This window comes from Mus pahari, chromosome 10 (assembly GCF_900095145.1).
Source record: "Mus pahari chromosome 10, PAHARI_EIJ_v1.1, whole genome shotgun sequence".
Classification (NCBI taxonomy): domain Eukaryota; kingdom Metazoa; phylum Chordata; class Mammalia; order Rodentia; family Muridae; genus Mus; species Mus pahari.
Window position 1 is genome coordinate 101,319,650 of NC_034599.1, and position 17,411 is coordinate 101,337,060.

At 38.9% G+C, this 17,411-nt stretch overlaps 1 protein-coding gene across 6 annotated transcripts in view; it reads right to left on the reverse strand.

Annotated features, from left to right (window-relative positions):
- Positions 1–17,411, reverse strand: part of Rbm6 (RNA binding motif protein 6) — a 97,288-nt gene that overhangs the window by 72,531 nt on the left and 7,346 nt on the right. For 2 of the 6 annotated variants that reach the window (XM_029542888.1, XM_029542889.1), the window contains exons 2-5: positions 12,354–12,460; positions 10,966–11,076; positions 1,797–3,075; positions 395–484 (exon numbers count right to left, since the gene is read on the reverse strand). In XM_029542888.1, coding sequence (XP_029398748.1) covers positions 395–484; positions 1,797–3,075; positions 10,966–11,009 — 1,413 coding nt within the window. In that variant the 5' untranslated portion in view covers positions 11,010–11,076; positions 12,354–12,460. Of the gene's footprint in view, positions 1–394; positions 485–1,796; positions 3,347–10,965; positions 11,077–12,353; positions 12,461–17,411 lie in introns of those variants that run through there. The other 4 variants (XM_021206598.1, XM_029542890.1, XM_021206600.1 and 1 more) reach the window with 3 other exon arrangements.

Here is a 17,411-nt window from a genome sequence, read left to right on the forward strand (position 1 = left end):
TCCCAAGTGCTGGGATTAAAGGCGTGCACAACTATGCCCCGCTTGTTGTAATATTTTCATACATAAATATCATTGCTACTTCATCCCATTATCTTCCCCCAGGGCTCAAACTCTTGATCCTTCTCTCTCAGCCTTCTGAGTATTAATTATAGGCATATATCATAACATTTGACACTGTACCTCTATATGTTCCCATAAATCTATACTTTTTGAACATAAATTTTATTTTTTATTTTTCATTTTGAAACAAGATCTCACAGTGTAGTTCAGTTTGGCCTCAATTGACAATCCTTCTGCATATTTTTCCCAAGTGGTAGAGTTATAGGCATGTGTCACATCGGGCTTTTTCTTTTTCTTTTTTAATTGACAGAGAGAGAGAGAATGTATGTCTTACCTCTTCTTTTGTGGCATTTTCTGGCACCCCATTTAATCGAATAAGCCTGTTAGGTTTCTCCTCACTTGGGCCAGTCCTATAATCTTGATCCTTGAATTCAGAATGTAAAGTTATTTCACAAATAGATTTATTTTTGCATGTAAAATAAAGTCTACATAATACATACTTAAGATCAAAAGTGATTTGCATTACGTTGAAGATATGAGCAATTATAATCTCTCATTCTCCCTAATATCACTGGATAATAAGTATGCTAAGACTATTTAAAGAAAATAAAATTCTCAAAACATACTATTTGGTTACTAAGAATTAAGATCAACAACAGGGGCTAGAGAGATGGCTCAGCAGTTAAGAGCACTGACTGCTCTTCTAGAGGTCCTGAGTTCAATTCCAAACAACCACATGGTGGCTCACAACATCTGTAATGGGATCTGATGCCCTCTCTGGCATGTCTGAAGAGAGCAGTAGTATACTCTATATATAAATAAAATAAATAAATTTTTAAAGAACAAAAAATAAAAAAACACACCAAAAGGCCAGGTGGTAGCGCATGCCTTTAATCCCAGCACCTGGGAGGCAGAGACAGGTGGATTTCTGAGTTCAAGGCCAGCTTGGTCTACAGACTGAGTTACAGAACAGCCAAGGTTACACAAAGAAACCCTATCTTAAAAAAAACAAAAAGGAGCTGGGCATGGTGGTGCACGCCTTTAATCCCAGCACTCCCTGTGATTTAGGATTTATTTTCTTATTTATGTTCATTTAGAGAATACTTAGAAGTATTTTTGCAGTCATGAGGATATGATGGTGTTAATGTTACACGTTTCCTCTTATAGCTAGCTTATTCAGCTTAAAGGTTAAGTTTCTTGAATATAAGCAAGTACAGTTATATTTGCAATTTAATTATGAAAATTATCTTAAAATATATTTTACCATCTCTACTTAGGTTTCCTATGTGATTTTTGGGGGGGGGGGATGAGGGGGTTCGAGACAGGGTTTCTCTGTATAGCCCTGGCTGTCCTGGAATTCACTTTGTAGACCAGGCTGGCCTCGAACTCAGAAATCTACCTGCCTCTGCCTCCCAAGTGCTGGGACTAAAGGCGTGTGCCACCTTGCCCAGCTGGTTGCAATAGTGTTAAGAACCACTCCCCAAAGATTGATCATTTGAAATCAATTTAACATGGGACATTTAAGTAAACACAATAAAGCAAAAGAATGATTAAACACACATCAAAAACATGTTCTGAGCCAAGGGCCTTTTTTTGGATATTTAAACTCCTATATTTCACTCTCAAATACAGAATTTCCTTTTGCGTGGTTGTCTAAAAAGGCTTTAATGACTATACATTTTCCATTCTATACTTCAACCTTGACAAAAGGATTATGAGTCACCTCATCAACATACCTGAAGGTCTTGTTGGGCATCTCTGGACATTTTGCCCTGAGAAAAAGACTTGCNCTGGCCATAGCCAAAAACCTGGCTTCCTGGCAACCTGTGATCCACATCACAGTATTCAATGCTTCTGTAATCAGTGTCTTGTCGGCCAAGAAAGTCCAAATCCCCTTCTTCTTTAAACANACCAGCATCTGAACTCTGTGGTTCACCTCCAGAAAGCTTTGGCTTATCTTCTTCTTGAACTGGACTTTGGCTGTTTTGAAAGTCTGATTGAGATTCATGTTCAAAAGTTCCACTTTGTGTTTCTCCTTCTCTTGTTTCTNAATGCTCAAATTCTCCCTTCTGAACACCAAAAGCAGGTCTTTCTACTGCATGGTCATGTATGGATTCTTCTCTCTTGTTCATATTCATACCAGAATGTTCTCTCTCTTGTGGAGAAGGCTGAATGTAATCCAAAACTTTTGGATCCATAGGTGGCATCTCCCTATCTTNAAATTCCATACAAGGTCCTACCTCTCTGCCCCTAAAATCTTGGTAAGTCCTAGTACGATGTCTTCCTCTGAAATCCGAATGTGGTGTATCCCTGTTCCTAAAGTCTAGATCAGTAGTAGCTGAACCTCNGCCTCTAAAGTCCACCTGTGTTCCATCTTTATCCCTGAAGTCCAAATCAGATACATCTCTGTTCCTAAAATCAGAACGAGACTGATCTCTGGATCTAAAATCCAAATCTGATAAATCTCTTCCCCTAAAATCTGAATGGGATCCCTCTTGGCCTCTAAAATCTAAATCATAATTGCCCCGCCCCCTAAAGTCAGTTGGAGGAACATCTCTACTTCTGAAATCAACAGTATGAGAATCCCTGTCTCTATAATTTATATGAGGTGNCTCCCTACCTNTATAATCCATAGGAGTNCCATCTCCACCCCTGTAGTNCATAGGTGGTCCTTCTCTATCCCGAAAATCCCCAGAATGTATGTCCCTATTCCTGAAGTCCAACTGTGCTGAATCTCTGCTCTGGAAATCCGAAGATGAAAAATCTCCCCCTCTGAAATCGTGTCCAGGTCCCTCCCCTCCTTGATAGTCACCATGTGGTCCATCTCTAGCTCCATAGCTGAAAGAATGCTCCTCTACATTTGCAAAGGGAGGTCCTGAATGCCCCTGGAAATCAAAGGGAAGTGAATCTCTGCCAGGAAAGTTGCCAGAGTGTCTCTCTTGAGCATGACTCTTAAGGGGAGGAGGAGGATAATCCCTGTTCCACCCGGGAGCAAACCTTTCTTCTTGGCTCCCACTGTAGAAACAAAGACAGGGTTATTCATATTGTCCAGAGAGTTTGAAATCTACACACCAGCATATTCTTCTCTAATCACAGCATATTCTTCTGTAAACATATTTTGGGGGGCAGAGTTCTGTAACAAGGTCCTAGNTCTGCAGAAAACAGCAAGTTTTGCTATTTTAAGATGAGGTGTCCGAGTAAACTTTTATGCTCCCATTTCAGAACACGAGGTAAGTCAACACAAGGTTTTCAACATGACTGCTGCAGAAAAAGATTTCACCCAGTCCTGCAACAGGGAAAATCCGCAATACCAGATAAGCTAACAAAGGTAACATACTACAAAAATTCCCATTTTCTACAGCCAAGGAACTTAAAATTCCAAGGTCATTATGACAATTACTACACATTGTCGAGTCAGGGGTAATCAGTGCAATTTTCTGTTTGGTTGGTTGTTTTTTCTATTGATTTTTCAGACAGGACTTGGTTATATAATAACCTGGTTGGCCTAGAAATCACTATGTAGACCAGGCTGGTGTTGAACTTGAAGTAACCCTCTATTCCCTCTGCTTCCTGAATACTAGATTATAATAAACAACCATGCTCATCCTCAAAGTATAATATTTCTTATAAGTTTCAGGAAGTGTCTTTCTAATTGCTGCACACAATGGCAAACATTTCCAAATAGTTTATTATATCTACATCATGGATTGTAATTAATCCAATTGAGTATAGGCCAGAAAAGACTCATTGTATATCATTGTGACAAGTAGCAGCATTACTGCCAGCTCTACTGGGCCTCTACTCAGAAAGATCTTCAGCTGGGCCCAATCATAACTATCCAAGAGTATATTATCACAAAAGGCAACATGAATCATTCCACAAAGCATGTCATCTACACCAAGCTAAATTATATAAGAACTTAAAGCTGAAAGTCACCCAGAACATTAGACCTTTGGGCACTATCTTCATGTCCAAAATAAAAAAGCTGACAAGATTCTAATGCCTCAAGCTAACTTTTATTGCAATAAAACATATTTTTAAAATACTTAGTTAGAAAAAGGACAACAAAAAAGAATAAATGGGGGCTGGAGAGTGGCTCAGTGGTTAAGAGCACCGACTGTTCTTCCGAAGGTCCTGAGTTCAAATCCCAGCAACCACATGGTGGCTCACAACCATCAGTAATGAGATCTGAAGTCCTCTTCTGGTGTATCTGAAGACAGCTACAGTGTACTTAGATATTATAATAATAAATAAATCAAAAAAAAAAAAAAAAAAGAATAAATGGGACAGGAGAGACGGTTAAAAGCACTTGCTGTTCTTCCCGAAGCCCTAGGTTTGGTTCCCAGAACCCATGTGATAGCTCACAACCTGTATACTCAGTTCCAGGGAATCTGACACCCCCTTCTGGCCTCTTTGGGAAGCAAGCATACATATGATCTATACACATTTAGACAAAACATCCATTCATATAATTCAAGAAATAAACAAGCTGGGCAGTGGTAACACATGCCTTTAATCCCAGGATTTAGGAATCAGAGGCAGGCAGATCTCTTGAGTGTACCAAGGCCAGCATGGTCTACAGATTAAGTTCTGGGACAGCCAGGGCTGCTACATAGAGAAACCCTGTCTTAAATAAACAAAACAAAACAAAACAAAAAACAAAACAAAACAAAAATAAAGGAGAAATAATAAGAGTTGCCCAGTCTTTCAAACTACTCAACATCTTTCCTTTGCTTAATCACTAGAGCATTTTACACATTTTGGCTTTTATCAAAGATCAAGAGACAGCCACACAGGGTGGCATACAACTATTAATCTCATTACTTGGAATGTTGAGGGGGATGATCCTGAATTTAAGAGTAGCCTTGGGGGGAAGGGTATAGGGGACATTCGGGATAGCATTTGAAATGTAAATGAAGAAAATATCTAATAAAATAATTAAAAATAAAATAAGAGTAGCCTTAGAATGGGAACCTAGTTCAACAAATCAAAAAAAAATCAAGGAACTTAAGTAGATAATTAGACACCAGGGAATCCCAGAAAAGGCACATGAAAAAGGAAATAAAAATGGCTAAAGAGGGGCTGGAGAGATGGCTCAGCGGTTAAGAGCATGGACTGCTCTTCCGAAGGTCCTGAGTTCAAATCCCAGCAACCACATGGTGGCTCACAACCATCCGTAATGAGATCTGATGCCCCCTTCTGGAGTGTCTGAAGACAGCTACAGTGTACTTACATATAATAAATAAATAAGTAAATAAATCTTAAAAAAAAAATGGCTAAAGAGCTACTATCTACTGCTTGGCAAGACAACAAGAACACGTAGATTATCAGAATAAACTCAAGTTTCTCCTCCCAAGACATACAGATTCTATGATAAGACCCTTCTGAGCTCAAACTCGACCCCCACAGTAGAAGGCCAAAGACAACCAACTCTAGGTAACTCAGCTCAGGAGGACTGGTCCAATACCATCACCACTCCCTTTGTATCTTTTGGTTTTTTTAACTTATTATTTATGTGTTACATATGTACATTTGTGGGGGTGCATTTGCATGGGTACGTGTATTCAGAGGCTGGAAGAGGACACTGGGCATCTTCTATGGCTCTCTTCTTATTTTTTATGACAGGGTTTCTCACTGAATCTGAAGTTTACAGTTTCAGCTAGGCTAACTGGACTGAGCTTCCAGAACACTTCAATTTTCACCTAACATAGGTTATAAACTCAGGTCTTCTTGAATTAATAGCAAGCACTCTTTCCCAAAAAACTGTCTCCTCGGGAGTACCAAGCCCTTTCATAAAGTAAATAGAAATTTAAAACATTAACCTAAACATTAGAGCGTACATGTAGTGGATTTTCAGAACATAAAAGCTTCTATTGGTTCCCAATAACACTAACATTATTTATGTCTCTGGTTCATCATAAGCAAGCTTAAATATTCATAAGGAATAAAATTTAACATAAAAATTAGAATGTTACCTTAACTACAGTGTCTCCCATACTTAAAAGTCATTAAGGTCATTCATTGGCTTTTGAGAACACTCAAGCTTCCTCAGACCCTCATGCAATGACTGTTGAGGCATCTAAAAGTAGGCCCTTTTTTGACCAGAGCACACCCAGCATTGTCCTTAAATACTGCCATGAAGACTATCTTACCCTTCTAAGTCAAGCAGATCTAGAATAACCTACCACACTGCAGTTCTTATGTCTAATCAAAAATCAGTTCTATTGATATAAACAGCAGCAGTGCCACATGTGAGGCTCACGCCTTTTAACTCTGAGCTCAAGGCCAGCCTAGTCCACATAGTCAAATTCAAGGGCAGGCAGGGCTGCACTGTGAAACCCTACTTCAAAACAATGAGCACCAGTGGTTATAGAAATTATTTTGGGCTGGTGAGATGGCTCAGTGGGTAAGAGCACCTGACTGCTCTTCCGAAGGTCCGGAGTTCAAATCCCAGCAACCACATGGTGGATCATAACCATCCATAACAAGATCTGACGCCCTCTTCTGGAGTGTCTGAAGACAGCTACAGTATACTTACATATAATAAATAAATAAATCTTAAAAAAAAAAAAAAGAAAGAAAGAAAAATTATTTTAAGCTAACATAAAACAATCTTATGAAAAAAAAAGTATTTCAAAGAGAAAATAAGACATTTTCCTAAAAAATACCCTTTCTTATTTTTTGAGTCTCCCAAAAATGGATTACTATCTCCCTCTAGTCAAAAAACTTAAAAATTACTAGGTAGTAAAATAGGCAAAGATAGGAGGATCTCTAGGAGGCCAGCTTGATCTACATATCATGTTCTAGGACATCCAGGACTACATAGAGAGGCTCTATATTGAAAACAAAACAAAAACAAACAAACAATAAAGCAAAGAAAAATCCAAGCACTCTGGAGGCAGAGTCTATGACTTAGGGGTCAGCCTGGTTTACATAGTAGGTTTCAGGCTCACCAGGACTATTAGTGAGATTGAACACATAAAGATCATGAGTTCAAGGCCAACCTGGCCTACACAGAAAGACAAAACAAAACCAACAAACAAAAACTTTAAAAAGCCAGGTATGGTAGCTCATACTTATAATCCAAGTAGTTCAGGCTGAGGCAGGAGTCTCACCTCCAGTTCAAGGCCAGCCTGAAAGAGTGAAAATTCTGAAGAAAGAAGGGAAGGGGACGGGGAAGGGGACGGGAAAGAAGGGGAAGAAGGGGAAGAAGGGGAAGAAGGGGAAGGAAAAGGAAAAGGAAAAGGAAAAGGAAAAGGAAAAGGGAAAGGGAAAGGGAAAAAGGAAAAGGAAAAGGCAAGGCGGGCGAGTCAGGCTTTAATCCCAGCTCCCAAGAGGCAGAGGTAAGAGCACCTCTGAGTTGGAGGTCTACAAATCAAGTTCCAAGCAGCTAGAGCTGTTTCACAGAACTTACTTGTAACACTGTCTCAAAAAAACAAAAATAAAAACAAAATTTTTTAAGTCAACTGTTAACCTACAATAAGAAAATAAAATTTTAAGTACGTTTAATGGTTCTGGTCAGGCTGTGGTGGCTCACTCCTTTAATCCCAGCACTTGGGAGGCAGAGCCAGGAGGATTTCTGAGTTCGAGGCCAGCCTGGTCTACAGAGTGAGTTCCAGGACAGTCAGGGCTATACAGAGAAACCCTGTCCCGGAAAGGGAGGTAGGAGTGTAATGGTTCTAAGACAAAATATTCTATAAAAAATAATTTTAAAAAGATGCTTTAGCTGGAGAAATAGCTCATTAGTGAAGACCACTGGGTTTGAGTCCCAGCACCCACATGATGACTTATAACTTCCTATAACTTCAGTTCCAGAAGATCTGATGCCCTCTTTTGGTCTCCACAAGTACTGAATGAATGTGGTAAGCAGACATGCAGACATACCACACACACACACACACACACACACACACACACACACATATGCGTGTTAAGCAGACATATACCCACATATATAAAAATAAATAAATCATTCTTTTAAAAGATGGGTGGCACGTGTCTTTAATTCCAGCACTCAAGAGGCAGAGCCAGCTGGATCTCTGAGTTCGAAGCCAGACTGGTCTACAGATTGAAATCTAGAATAGCCAGGACTATACAGAGATTCCTTGTCTTGAAAAAACAAAAGCTGGGGGCTGGTGAGGTGTCTCAGCATTTAAGAGCACTGACTGCTTTTCCAACGGTCCTGAGTTCAAATCCCAGCAACCACATGGTGTCTCAGAACTATCTGTAATGAGATCTGACCCCCCTTTTCTGGTATGTCTGAAGACAGCTACAGTGTACTTACATATAACAATAAATAAATCTTTAAAAAAAAGAAAAACCCAAACCCAAAACCAAATCAAACCAAAACAAAACAAAACGAAGGTGTTCTTAAAATTGAGTGGATGTTTTTGAATGACTACTTAAGCCACCTTAATACTATAAGAAATAGCCTAACTTACAAAATAATTAATTATCCATATAGACTAAGAAGACAGACAATAATATAAATATTTTTTTAAATCTTACATATAAGCACCAATTTAGACTGGAGTTTGAAATTTTTTTTATTTTGTTTATTTATTTATTTTTGAGGTCTCTCTACATAACCTTGAATATTGTGGAACTCACTAGGTAGATCAGACTGGCCTCGCACTCACAAAGACCCACCTGTTTCAGTCTCCTCAGTGCTAAGAGTAAAGGCATGTGCCACCATGCCTGGACAAAATGGTCATTAAAAAAAAAAAAAAAAAAGCCAGATAGTTCATATACTATACTGAGGCTTTATAGCGTATACAGTATCTACCACAACTATTTAATCTATAACTGCAATATGAAAGCAGCCACACATAATCTGTAAATAACTGAGCGTGACTATGTTTTGATAAGTTTACATAGGTGATACAGTGATGACTTAGTGGTTAAGAGTACCCACATCGAGGCTCACAACCATATATAATTCCAGTTCAAGGATTCTAAACCTCTGTGGGCACCAGGCACTCATGTGGTGCACATGACAACATGTGAACAAAACATTCATACAAATAAAATAAAATAATTATCTAGTTTTTTTAAAAGTTTATTCCCACTACTTTGAGGAGCTGAGAGTAGAGAACTGCAAGTTTCAGGTCAATTGCAATTATGCAAAGAGACACTGTCATGCCTAGCATCCCACAAACACTTGTACCTCCAGCTCTGAGGGTTCTGTCACCTGCATCTGGCTTCAACGTATATTCACACAGACACCCATATGCATAAACATACACATAAATAAGTATTTTTTAAATATCCCCTATAAAACTAAAGCAGAATCCACTTATAACTCAATGGCACAACCACTCTTTGGCTCTTCTTTGTACTCAATAACCCCTAAAACTGACATATATGTCACTCAGAAAAGCATATCAATGTCATTAGCAAGACACAGCTCCAGAGCCAAGACATAAATCAATGACATTAACATAGCTTTCAAGAATTTGCGTGTGTGTGTGTGTGTGTGTGTGTGTGTGTGTGTGTGTGTGTGTAGTTCCCTGAGAAGTTTGGAACAGGAGTGGGGTCCTTGAGAACTAGAGTTACAGAAAGTTGTAAGCTTCTGATATGAGTTCTAAGAACCCAACTTGGATCTTTTGGAATAGCAAAAAATGCTCTTAACTGTTGAGCCATCCTTCCAACCCCTTAATTAAGCTTCCATAAACAACATTTTATTAGCTTTCCAAGTCTATACTGCTTTGTTAAAAGAGATAAAAGAAGACAAGAGTGGTGATGCATACAAGCAGTCTTAAGATATTTGGAAAGCTGGGGTAGGAAGACCATAGCACTGTAAAACCTTATCTCAAAAGTAAAATAGGCCGGGCGTGGTGGCGCACGCCTTTAATCCCAGCACTCGGGAGGCAGAGGATTTCTGAGTTTGAGGCCAGCCTGGTCTACAGAGTGAGTTCCAGGACAGCCAGGGCTACACAGAGAAACCCTGTCTTGAAAAACCAGAAAAAAAAAATGTAAAAAAGTAAAATAATCTCACACGTGGGATACTAAAGAAAAATTGCCACAACTACCGTGCCAGTCGGGCTGTTAATGAGTTCATACCATTTTTCATAAAATTTTTCACAAAAAAACAAAACAGATAAATGTAGTAAATAAATCTGGCAATTTTTTAATATTTTAAAAATGCTGCCAGGTGTGGTGGGACAATCCTTTAATCCCAGCAATTGGGAAGTATAAGCAAGCGGATCTCTAAATTTAAGGCCAGCCTGGTCTACATACAGAATGAGTTCCAGGACAGCCAGGCTACACAGAAACCTTGACTTGGCAGGGTGGGAGGCAGCAAAATGGATCAATAGGTAAAAGTACTTGCTGCTAAGCCCGAAAATGTAAGTTCAGACCCCTCACCAATGTGGTGGAAGGAGAGAACTAACTCTCAAGTTGTGTTCTGACCTTCACACCTATGCTGCGGTACTCACATGCCTGCACATGTAGAAAATAGATAAATGAACAAGAATGAATGATTTCAGTCAGACAGTGGTGGTGCATGCCCTTAATCCTAATTCTCAGGAAACAGAGGCAGGCAGATCTCTTGTGAATTCGAGGCCAGCCTGGTCTACATATCAAGTTCCAGGACAGGTAAAAGGTTATCAAGGGGCTAAGGCTATGGCTCAGAGCCAAAGCATTTGCCAAGCACACAGAAGGCCCTAGATTTTATCCTCAATTGCACATAAAGAGAGAAGTGAAGAAAAATCGACACAGAAAAAACACCTAGCACACTGATTATATACTCTTGATCACTTTAGAAATTACTAGAAACTTTACAAATATTTTCTAGTTCTAAAAACCTTAGTTATTTCTCCACAAAGAAAATATTTGCCGTTGTAGTAGGCCAAAAGTTACATTAGAAATAATTGACAGATTCAATATTTAAAATTTGAGACTTACCGAAAAGGTCCTGTTCTGTTAGCAGATCGAGAATCCCCCCACATCTCTTTCTATGTCAAGAAAGCTTCAATAAGTAGATCTTTTTCCTACCAAACTCTAGCACGGTGGTACCTGTATAAAATAAACTTAAGTAAGTACTTTAGAACATAAAGTATAGGCTAAACTACTTAATCCTTGCTTGCCAATTTTATCAGGGATAAATATCAATATTCTCAGGAGTCACTTTAAAATATTTATACAGTGCTAGTGAGAAGGTTCAGTGGGTTACAGCACTTGTCCCCGAGCCGGACAACCTGAGTTCAATTCCCTAGATCTATACAATATTGAAAACCAACTCCCAAAAGTTATCCTCTAATTTCTCCAAACACACACACTTAAAAAAAAAAAATCTTAGCCGGCCATGGTGGCGCACGCCTTTAATCCCAGTACTCGGGAGGCAGAGGCAGGCGATTTCTGACTTGGAGGCCAGCCTTGTCTACAAATTGAGTTCCAGGCCAGCCAGGGCTACACGGAGAAACCCTGTCTCGAAAAACCAAAAAAAAAAAAATCTTTATAAAAAGATTTTTTTCAGCCTAGGGTGGTGGCACATGTCTTTAATCCCAGCACTCTGGAAGCTCTTGGATATCTGTAAATTCAAGGCCAGTCAGGGATACACAGTGAAACACTGTCCAAAAAAACAAAAGTTTAAAGCTGTTAGATGGTCAGCTAGTAAAAGCACTTGCCACCAAGCCTGACTACTTTTCCCCAGGACCTACAGTAAAAGGAAAGAACTAATTCCCACAAGTTGTCCTCTGACTTCCACAAACATGTTGTGCTATGTATACAGATAAGAACACACACAGAAAAAAATTAAAATTTTTTTCCAACTAAAAATGTGTGTTCTGAGCCAAGCAGTAGTATAGCATTTGCCTTTAATCCCAGCACTCTGGAGGCAGAGGCAGGCAGATCTATGAGTTCCAGGCCAGCTTAGTCTACAAGACATGTTCCAGGACTGCCAAATCTGTTATTACACAAAGAAGCCCAGCCTCAAGAAAGGAGGGCTGAGGAGAGGAGTGATGGGGAAGAGAAAAAAAAAAAAAAATGTGTGTTCTGATTCCCACAGATACCTTTGACCTTCATACAAGTAATGCAGGATGCAAATACTCTTACACAAAAAATATTTAAGAGGTAAGGGGATAACATTTGAAATGTAAATAAATAATATTTAAAAGCTTTTTTTTCAAAATTCAAGGTTGCATAAAACAACAACAAAAAAAGTATATTCTGGGGCATTCAGCACTTACGTGTCCATTTCTAGAAAGGACATCTTAGCATGAAACTCCTCCTCAGTCTATGTGGCTAATCCTACACTATCTAGCTCAGTTCATCACAATACGTATTATCCTCACCAGTGATTGCTTTGAAGGCAGGCATATAACCTAAATGAAGCTGAGAACTTATCTCCAGGCCTTTTCTTGTAGCTACTGAAAGATCTTCGTGGATTTACAAGGGTTTCCTAAATGTGACACAACAAATAAAAGGAAAAAAAAAATAAAGCGTATAATCAAAATTAAATACTTTGTACAAAGGACTCGATGTCAAGAGAATAAAAAAGAAAAAAAACTATAAGTCATGAAAATGGCCAAAACGAAGTTTTCAAGGTCTTACTCACCCAAAGAACAAGCAGTAACCATAGGAAAAAAACTAAAGGGCATATGGCAAGATGGCAAGATGGGGTAAAGTCCTTCCAGCATAAGCCTGACCACCTGTATTCCATCATTGGACACCACAGTGGAAAGAGAAAACCGTCTCTCAAAAATTGTCTTCTGACCTCCACACACACACGTTTATACCCACACTCATATACATCACACACAATAAGAAATCCAATTAAAAATTGGGCTGATGAAATGGCTCAAAGGATAAAGGCACCTGCCACCAAGCTTGACAACCTGGGACTCAAGACCGGTGAAGAGGACTGACTCCAAAAGCTGTCCTCTAGCTTCCATGTGTGATGGCATGTGCATACACCAATGGCCACACCCGCCCTCACACAAATAATTAAAACGTAAAAAACTAAAAGAAAAAGCCATCTTCAAAACAGTAGGAACATTGCATGGTACTTTTATCTTCCCTCGCCCTCTTCCTCTTCAATATAGCAGTAATTTTGATCTTTAAACAGTGCAGTCTAGTTCTGAGCACCTTTGTAAGAAAAGAGCAAATATATTTGCAAATTATTTTATTCTTTTGTTCTACTTTGTCAGATGGAAGGGGAGGGGTATATGAAGAACTGATACAAAATCCTTGTTTCTATTTCATCTAACTCAGAACTCAAACAGGAATCTATGCCTTTAATCTCAGTACTCAGGCAGGCAGAGCTCTATGAATTCTAGGCCAGCAAAATCAGCATGTTAAGACCACATCTTGGGGCTGGTGAGATGGCTCAGCGGGTAAGAGTACCCAACTGCTCTTCCAAAGGTGCAGAGTTCAAATCCCAGCAACCACATGGTTTCTCACAACCATCCATAAGAAAAATCTGATGCCCTCTTCTGGAGTGTCTGAAGACAGCTACAGTGTACTTACATATAATAAATAAATAAATCTTTAAAAAAAGACCACATCTCAATATAAAAACAATAATAGTATTAATAATTATTATTATTCAGAAACCTCTTGGATCTCATGGAAGCCTATTTTTTCAGAATTAATGAAAACCATAAACCATAAATCTGCTATAGGTGCAGATGATAGCAGATAATGGGTAGAAAACCAGAAGTCAGTTGAAGTACCTGGAAATCAGGCCATTCAAAAGCAGCACATAGGAGCTGGAAAGAGTTTAGTCAGAGATATAGCTCAAGCTAGGACTGAGCTAGACTGACTTGAATGTCTGATCCTCCTGCCCCTACATTCCCAGTGCTAAGATTTTAGGCAAACTGCTTGCTATACTAGGCTTTCTCTTTCTTTGTGTTTGTTTTGTTTTAATTGTTGCTGTTCATTTGCTCGGGTTTTCGTAAGTCATGGTCTCACACTATAACCTCAGCTATCCTTGAACTCACTGTGTAACTTAGGCTAGCCTAGAAATCAAGGTAATGTTCTGTCTCAGCCTTTGAACTATTTGAATTACTACATGAGTCACCACACCTAGTTTGTTTTAGTCTTGGGGAACAAGATCTCACTTAGCCTGGCAGGGATTCAAATTTCGTATGAAGCCAAGGATGACCTTAGCTCCTAATCCTTTGGCCTCCACATTCCCAGAGCAGCTTAAAGCATGCACCACACTACATATAGGTAGATGATTTTGATAAAACAACTAAGGAAATTTTCCAGCAAAGAAATCTATACAAAATACTCCAGGCAAAAATACACAAAATCAAACAGAAATATAAAGATTTAACATCTTCAACACCAAGATCAATAGGCCAAGAATCTTTCAAAAAGCAGGAAGAGCCTGATGTGATAAAAGCAGAGATGACTGCTGGGCTTGGTGGCGCATGTCTTTAATCCCAGCCAGCACTTGGGAGGCAGAGTCAGGTGGATTTGAGTTTGAGGCCAGCCTGGTCTACAAAGTGAGTTCTAGGACAGCCAGGGCTATACAGAGAAACCCTGTCTCGAAAAACAAAACAACAACAACAACCAAAAAGAAAAAAAAAGCAGAGATGAGCCTGATCTACACATCAAGCTCTATGACACCCAGAGCTACATAAGAAACAAAAAAACAGGAAGAGGAAAACAAATCCAAAGGGACCTACTAACTATAAATACATTAAGGTAAAAATTCAAGAAAAAAGGTGACTCTCTTCACACAGAGAACTTAAGAACTGCTTCAAGATGACTGACCAGGAAACTATTCAAAGATCTCTGGCAATGGAGGAGGTCTCTTTAGAAAATAGTTCAAAACTGGGCATTGTGATAAACACCTATAATCAAAGAAGTAAGGCAGAGGAAGGAGAATGAGGAGTTCAAGACTATCCTAGGCTACATGGCAAGTTCAAAGGCCAGCCTGGGCTACATCAGACTGTCTCCCCTCATACCCACCAAAAAGATAATAGTTTAAAGCTGCATTCACCAGCACACATCTATAATACCAGCACTCAGAAAACTGAGAAAGGAGAGACCCTGTCTTAAAAATTTTTTTTAAAGTTTGTTGAAATTTTCTGCCTAATTACATTTCCTTAACAGTTAATAAGTGGCTATCTTTGTCATTATAAAGTGAAAACGTTTCTGCCATGTTTGATAATGTCAAGATGATTCATTTGGTGGTAAAAGTGCTTGCCACACAAACCTGATAATCTAGGTTCCATCCCTTGAACCCACACAAAGGTTGAAGAGGAGAACAGATTCCACAAAGCTGTCCCATGCTCCTCCTCTGGTGCTACACATGAAGGAAGGAAGGAGGGAGGGAAGGAAGGAAGGAAGGCAGGCAGGCAGGCAGGCAGGCAGGCATTAACTTGTTTATACCTCCTAAATGTATAAACAAGGATTAAAGGCGTATGCCACCACCGCCACCACCACTGGGTCTCTAACATAAATAAATAAATAAATAAATAAATAAATAAATAAATAAATAAATAAATGCGGTGAAACTGTACAGAGAAGTGAAAAATTCTGGAGTAGGAAAGTACACTGCTTATAATAAGAATGGATTTCAACAATAGTTAACTGATCAAGTAGAAGGATCACAAAACTTGAAAATAAGAGAGTATAAAACTATCAACTCACAGAAGCGGAAATGAAAAGCATGAACTAAAATGAATGACAAATATCACAAATGAAGGAGTATCATCAGGCCAACATATGAACCACAGGATTTCCAGAAAGAGAGGTCTGAAAATGTAGCTGAGATCACTTGACCATCATTCAAGTCCATCATTCAATCACTAGCACCAAAAAAATAATTCTTTTTTTTTAACTTTTTTTTTTTTTAAAAAATTAATTATAAAATTTATTTATATTATTTATTCTTTTTTTTTTTTTTTTTTTTTTTTTTCAAAAAAAAAAAAAAAAATAATTCTTTTTTTTTTTTTTTTTTTTTTGGTTTTTCGAGACAGGGTTTCTCTGTGTAGCCCTGGCTGTCCTGGAACTCACTTTGTAGACCATGCTGGCCTCGAACTCAGAAATCCGCCTGCCTCTGCCTCCCAAGTGCCGGGGATTAAAGGTGTGTGCCACCCCTGCCCAGCTAAGAAATCAAATTTTAATTTTGTTTTGTGTTTTAAGACAAAGAAGCCAAGCTAGCAGCTCAGGCCTTATCAAACACTTGAGAAACATGGCAGGACTACCCACAATGAGTTCAAAGTCAGCCTCATTTACATACTGAATTCAAGACCAGCCTGGGTTACTCAAGACTGTCTCACAAAAAAAAAGAAAAGACAGAAGGTTGGAGAAATGGCTTAGTGGTTAAGAGTACTGGTTGTTCTTCCAAAGAACCTGGGTTCAGTTTTCAACACCCACATGGCAAAGCAAAAAAACAAAAATAAAAAAAAACCTAACACCTTCACACAGACGTACATGCAGACAAAACACCAATGTATGTAAAATAAAAATAAAAGACAGGGCAGTGACTGAGCAAGCACCTAACACAAGACTCAGACTTCAAGCCCCAAAATTAAAAAAAAAAAAAAAGGATGGGAGTGATCAATTAGGATCTGGAGAAATCAGAACTCACTAATCACGGATACACGCTGTTGACAAAATAAGACAAAAGATTTAGTTTAAGCTGGATGGAGGCGGCGGTGCATGCCTTTAGTCTCACAGCTTGGGAAGCAGAGGCAGGCAGATTTCTGAGTTCGAGGCCAGCCTGGTCTACAGAGTGAGTTCCAACCACAGCCAAGACTACACAGAGAAACCCTATCTCGAAAAACCAAAATAAATAAATAAATAAATAAATAAATAAAATAAAGAGGTGTAGTTTAGTAACTAAAACAAATACAGGGGCTGGTGAGATGGCTCAGTGGGTAAGAGCACCCGACTGCTCTTCCGAAGGTCTGGAGTTCAAATCCCAGCAACCACATGGTGGCTCACAACCATCCATAACAAGATCTAACATGACACCCTCTTCTGGAGTGTCTGAAGACAGCTACAGTGTACTTACATATAATAAATAAATAAGTCTTTAAAAAAAAAAAAATAGAATTCCTAGAGGACAGTAAGATAGGTCACAGGTAATGCACTCTACTTGCTGCACACCTGATGAGTTCAATCCCTGGAATTCACAAGGTAAAAGAACAGATTCTGTCGTCCTCACAGTCATCATGGCATGTATGCACACACACTTAACATTTTAAAAATAAGAACAGGGCTGGTGAGATGGCTCAGTGGGTAAGAGCACCCGATTGCTCTTCCGAAGTTCCTGAGTTCAAATCCCAGCAACCACATGGTGGCTCACAACCATCCGTAACGAGAAATAAATAAATAAATCTTTACAAATAAATAAATAAATAAATAAATAAATAAATAAATAAATAAATAAA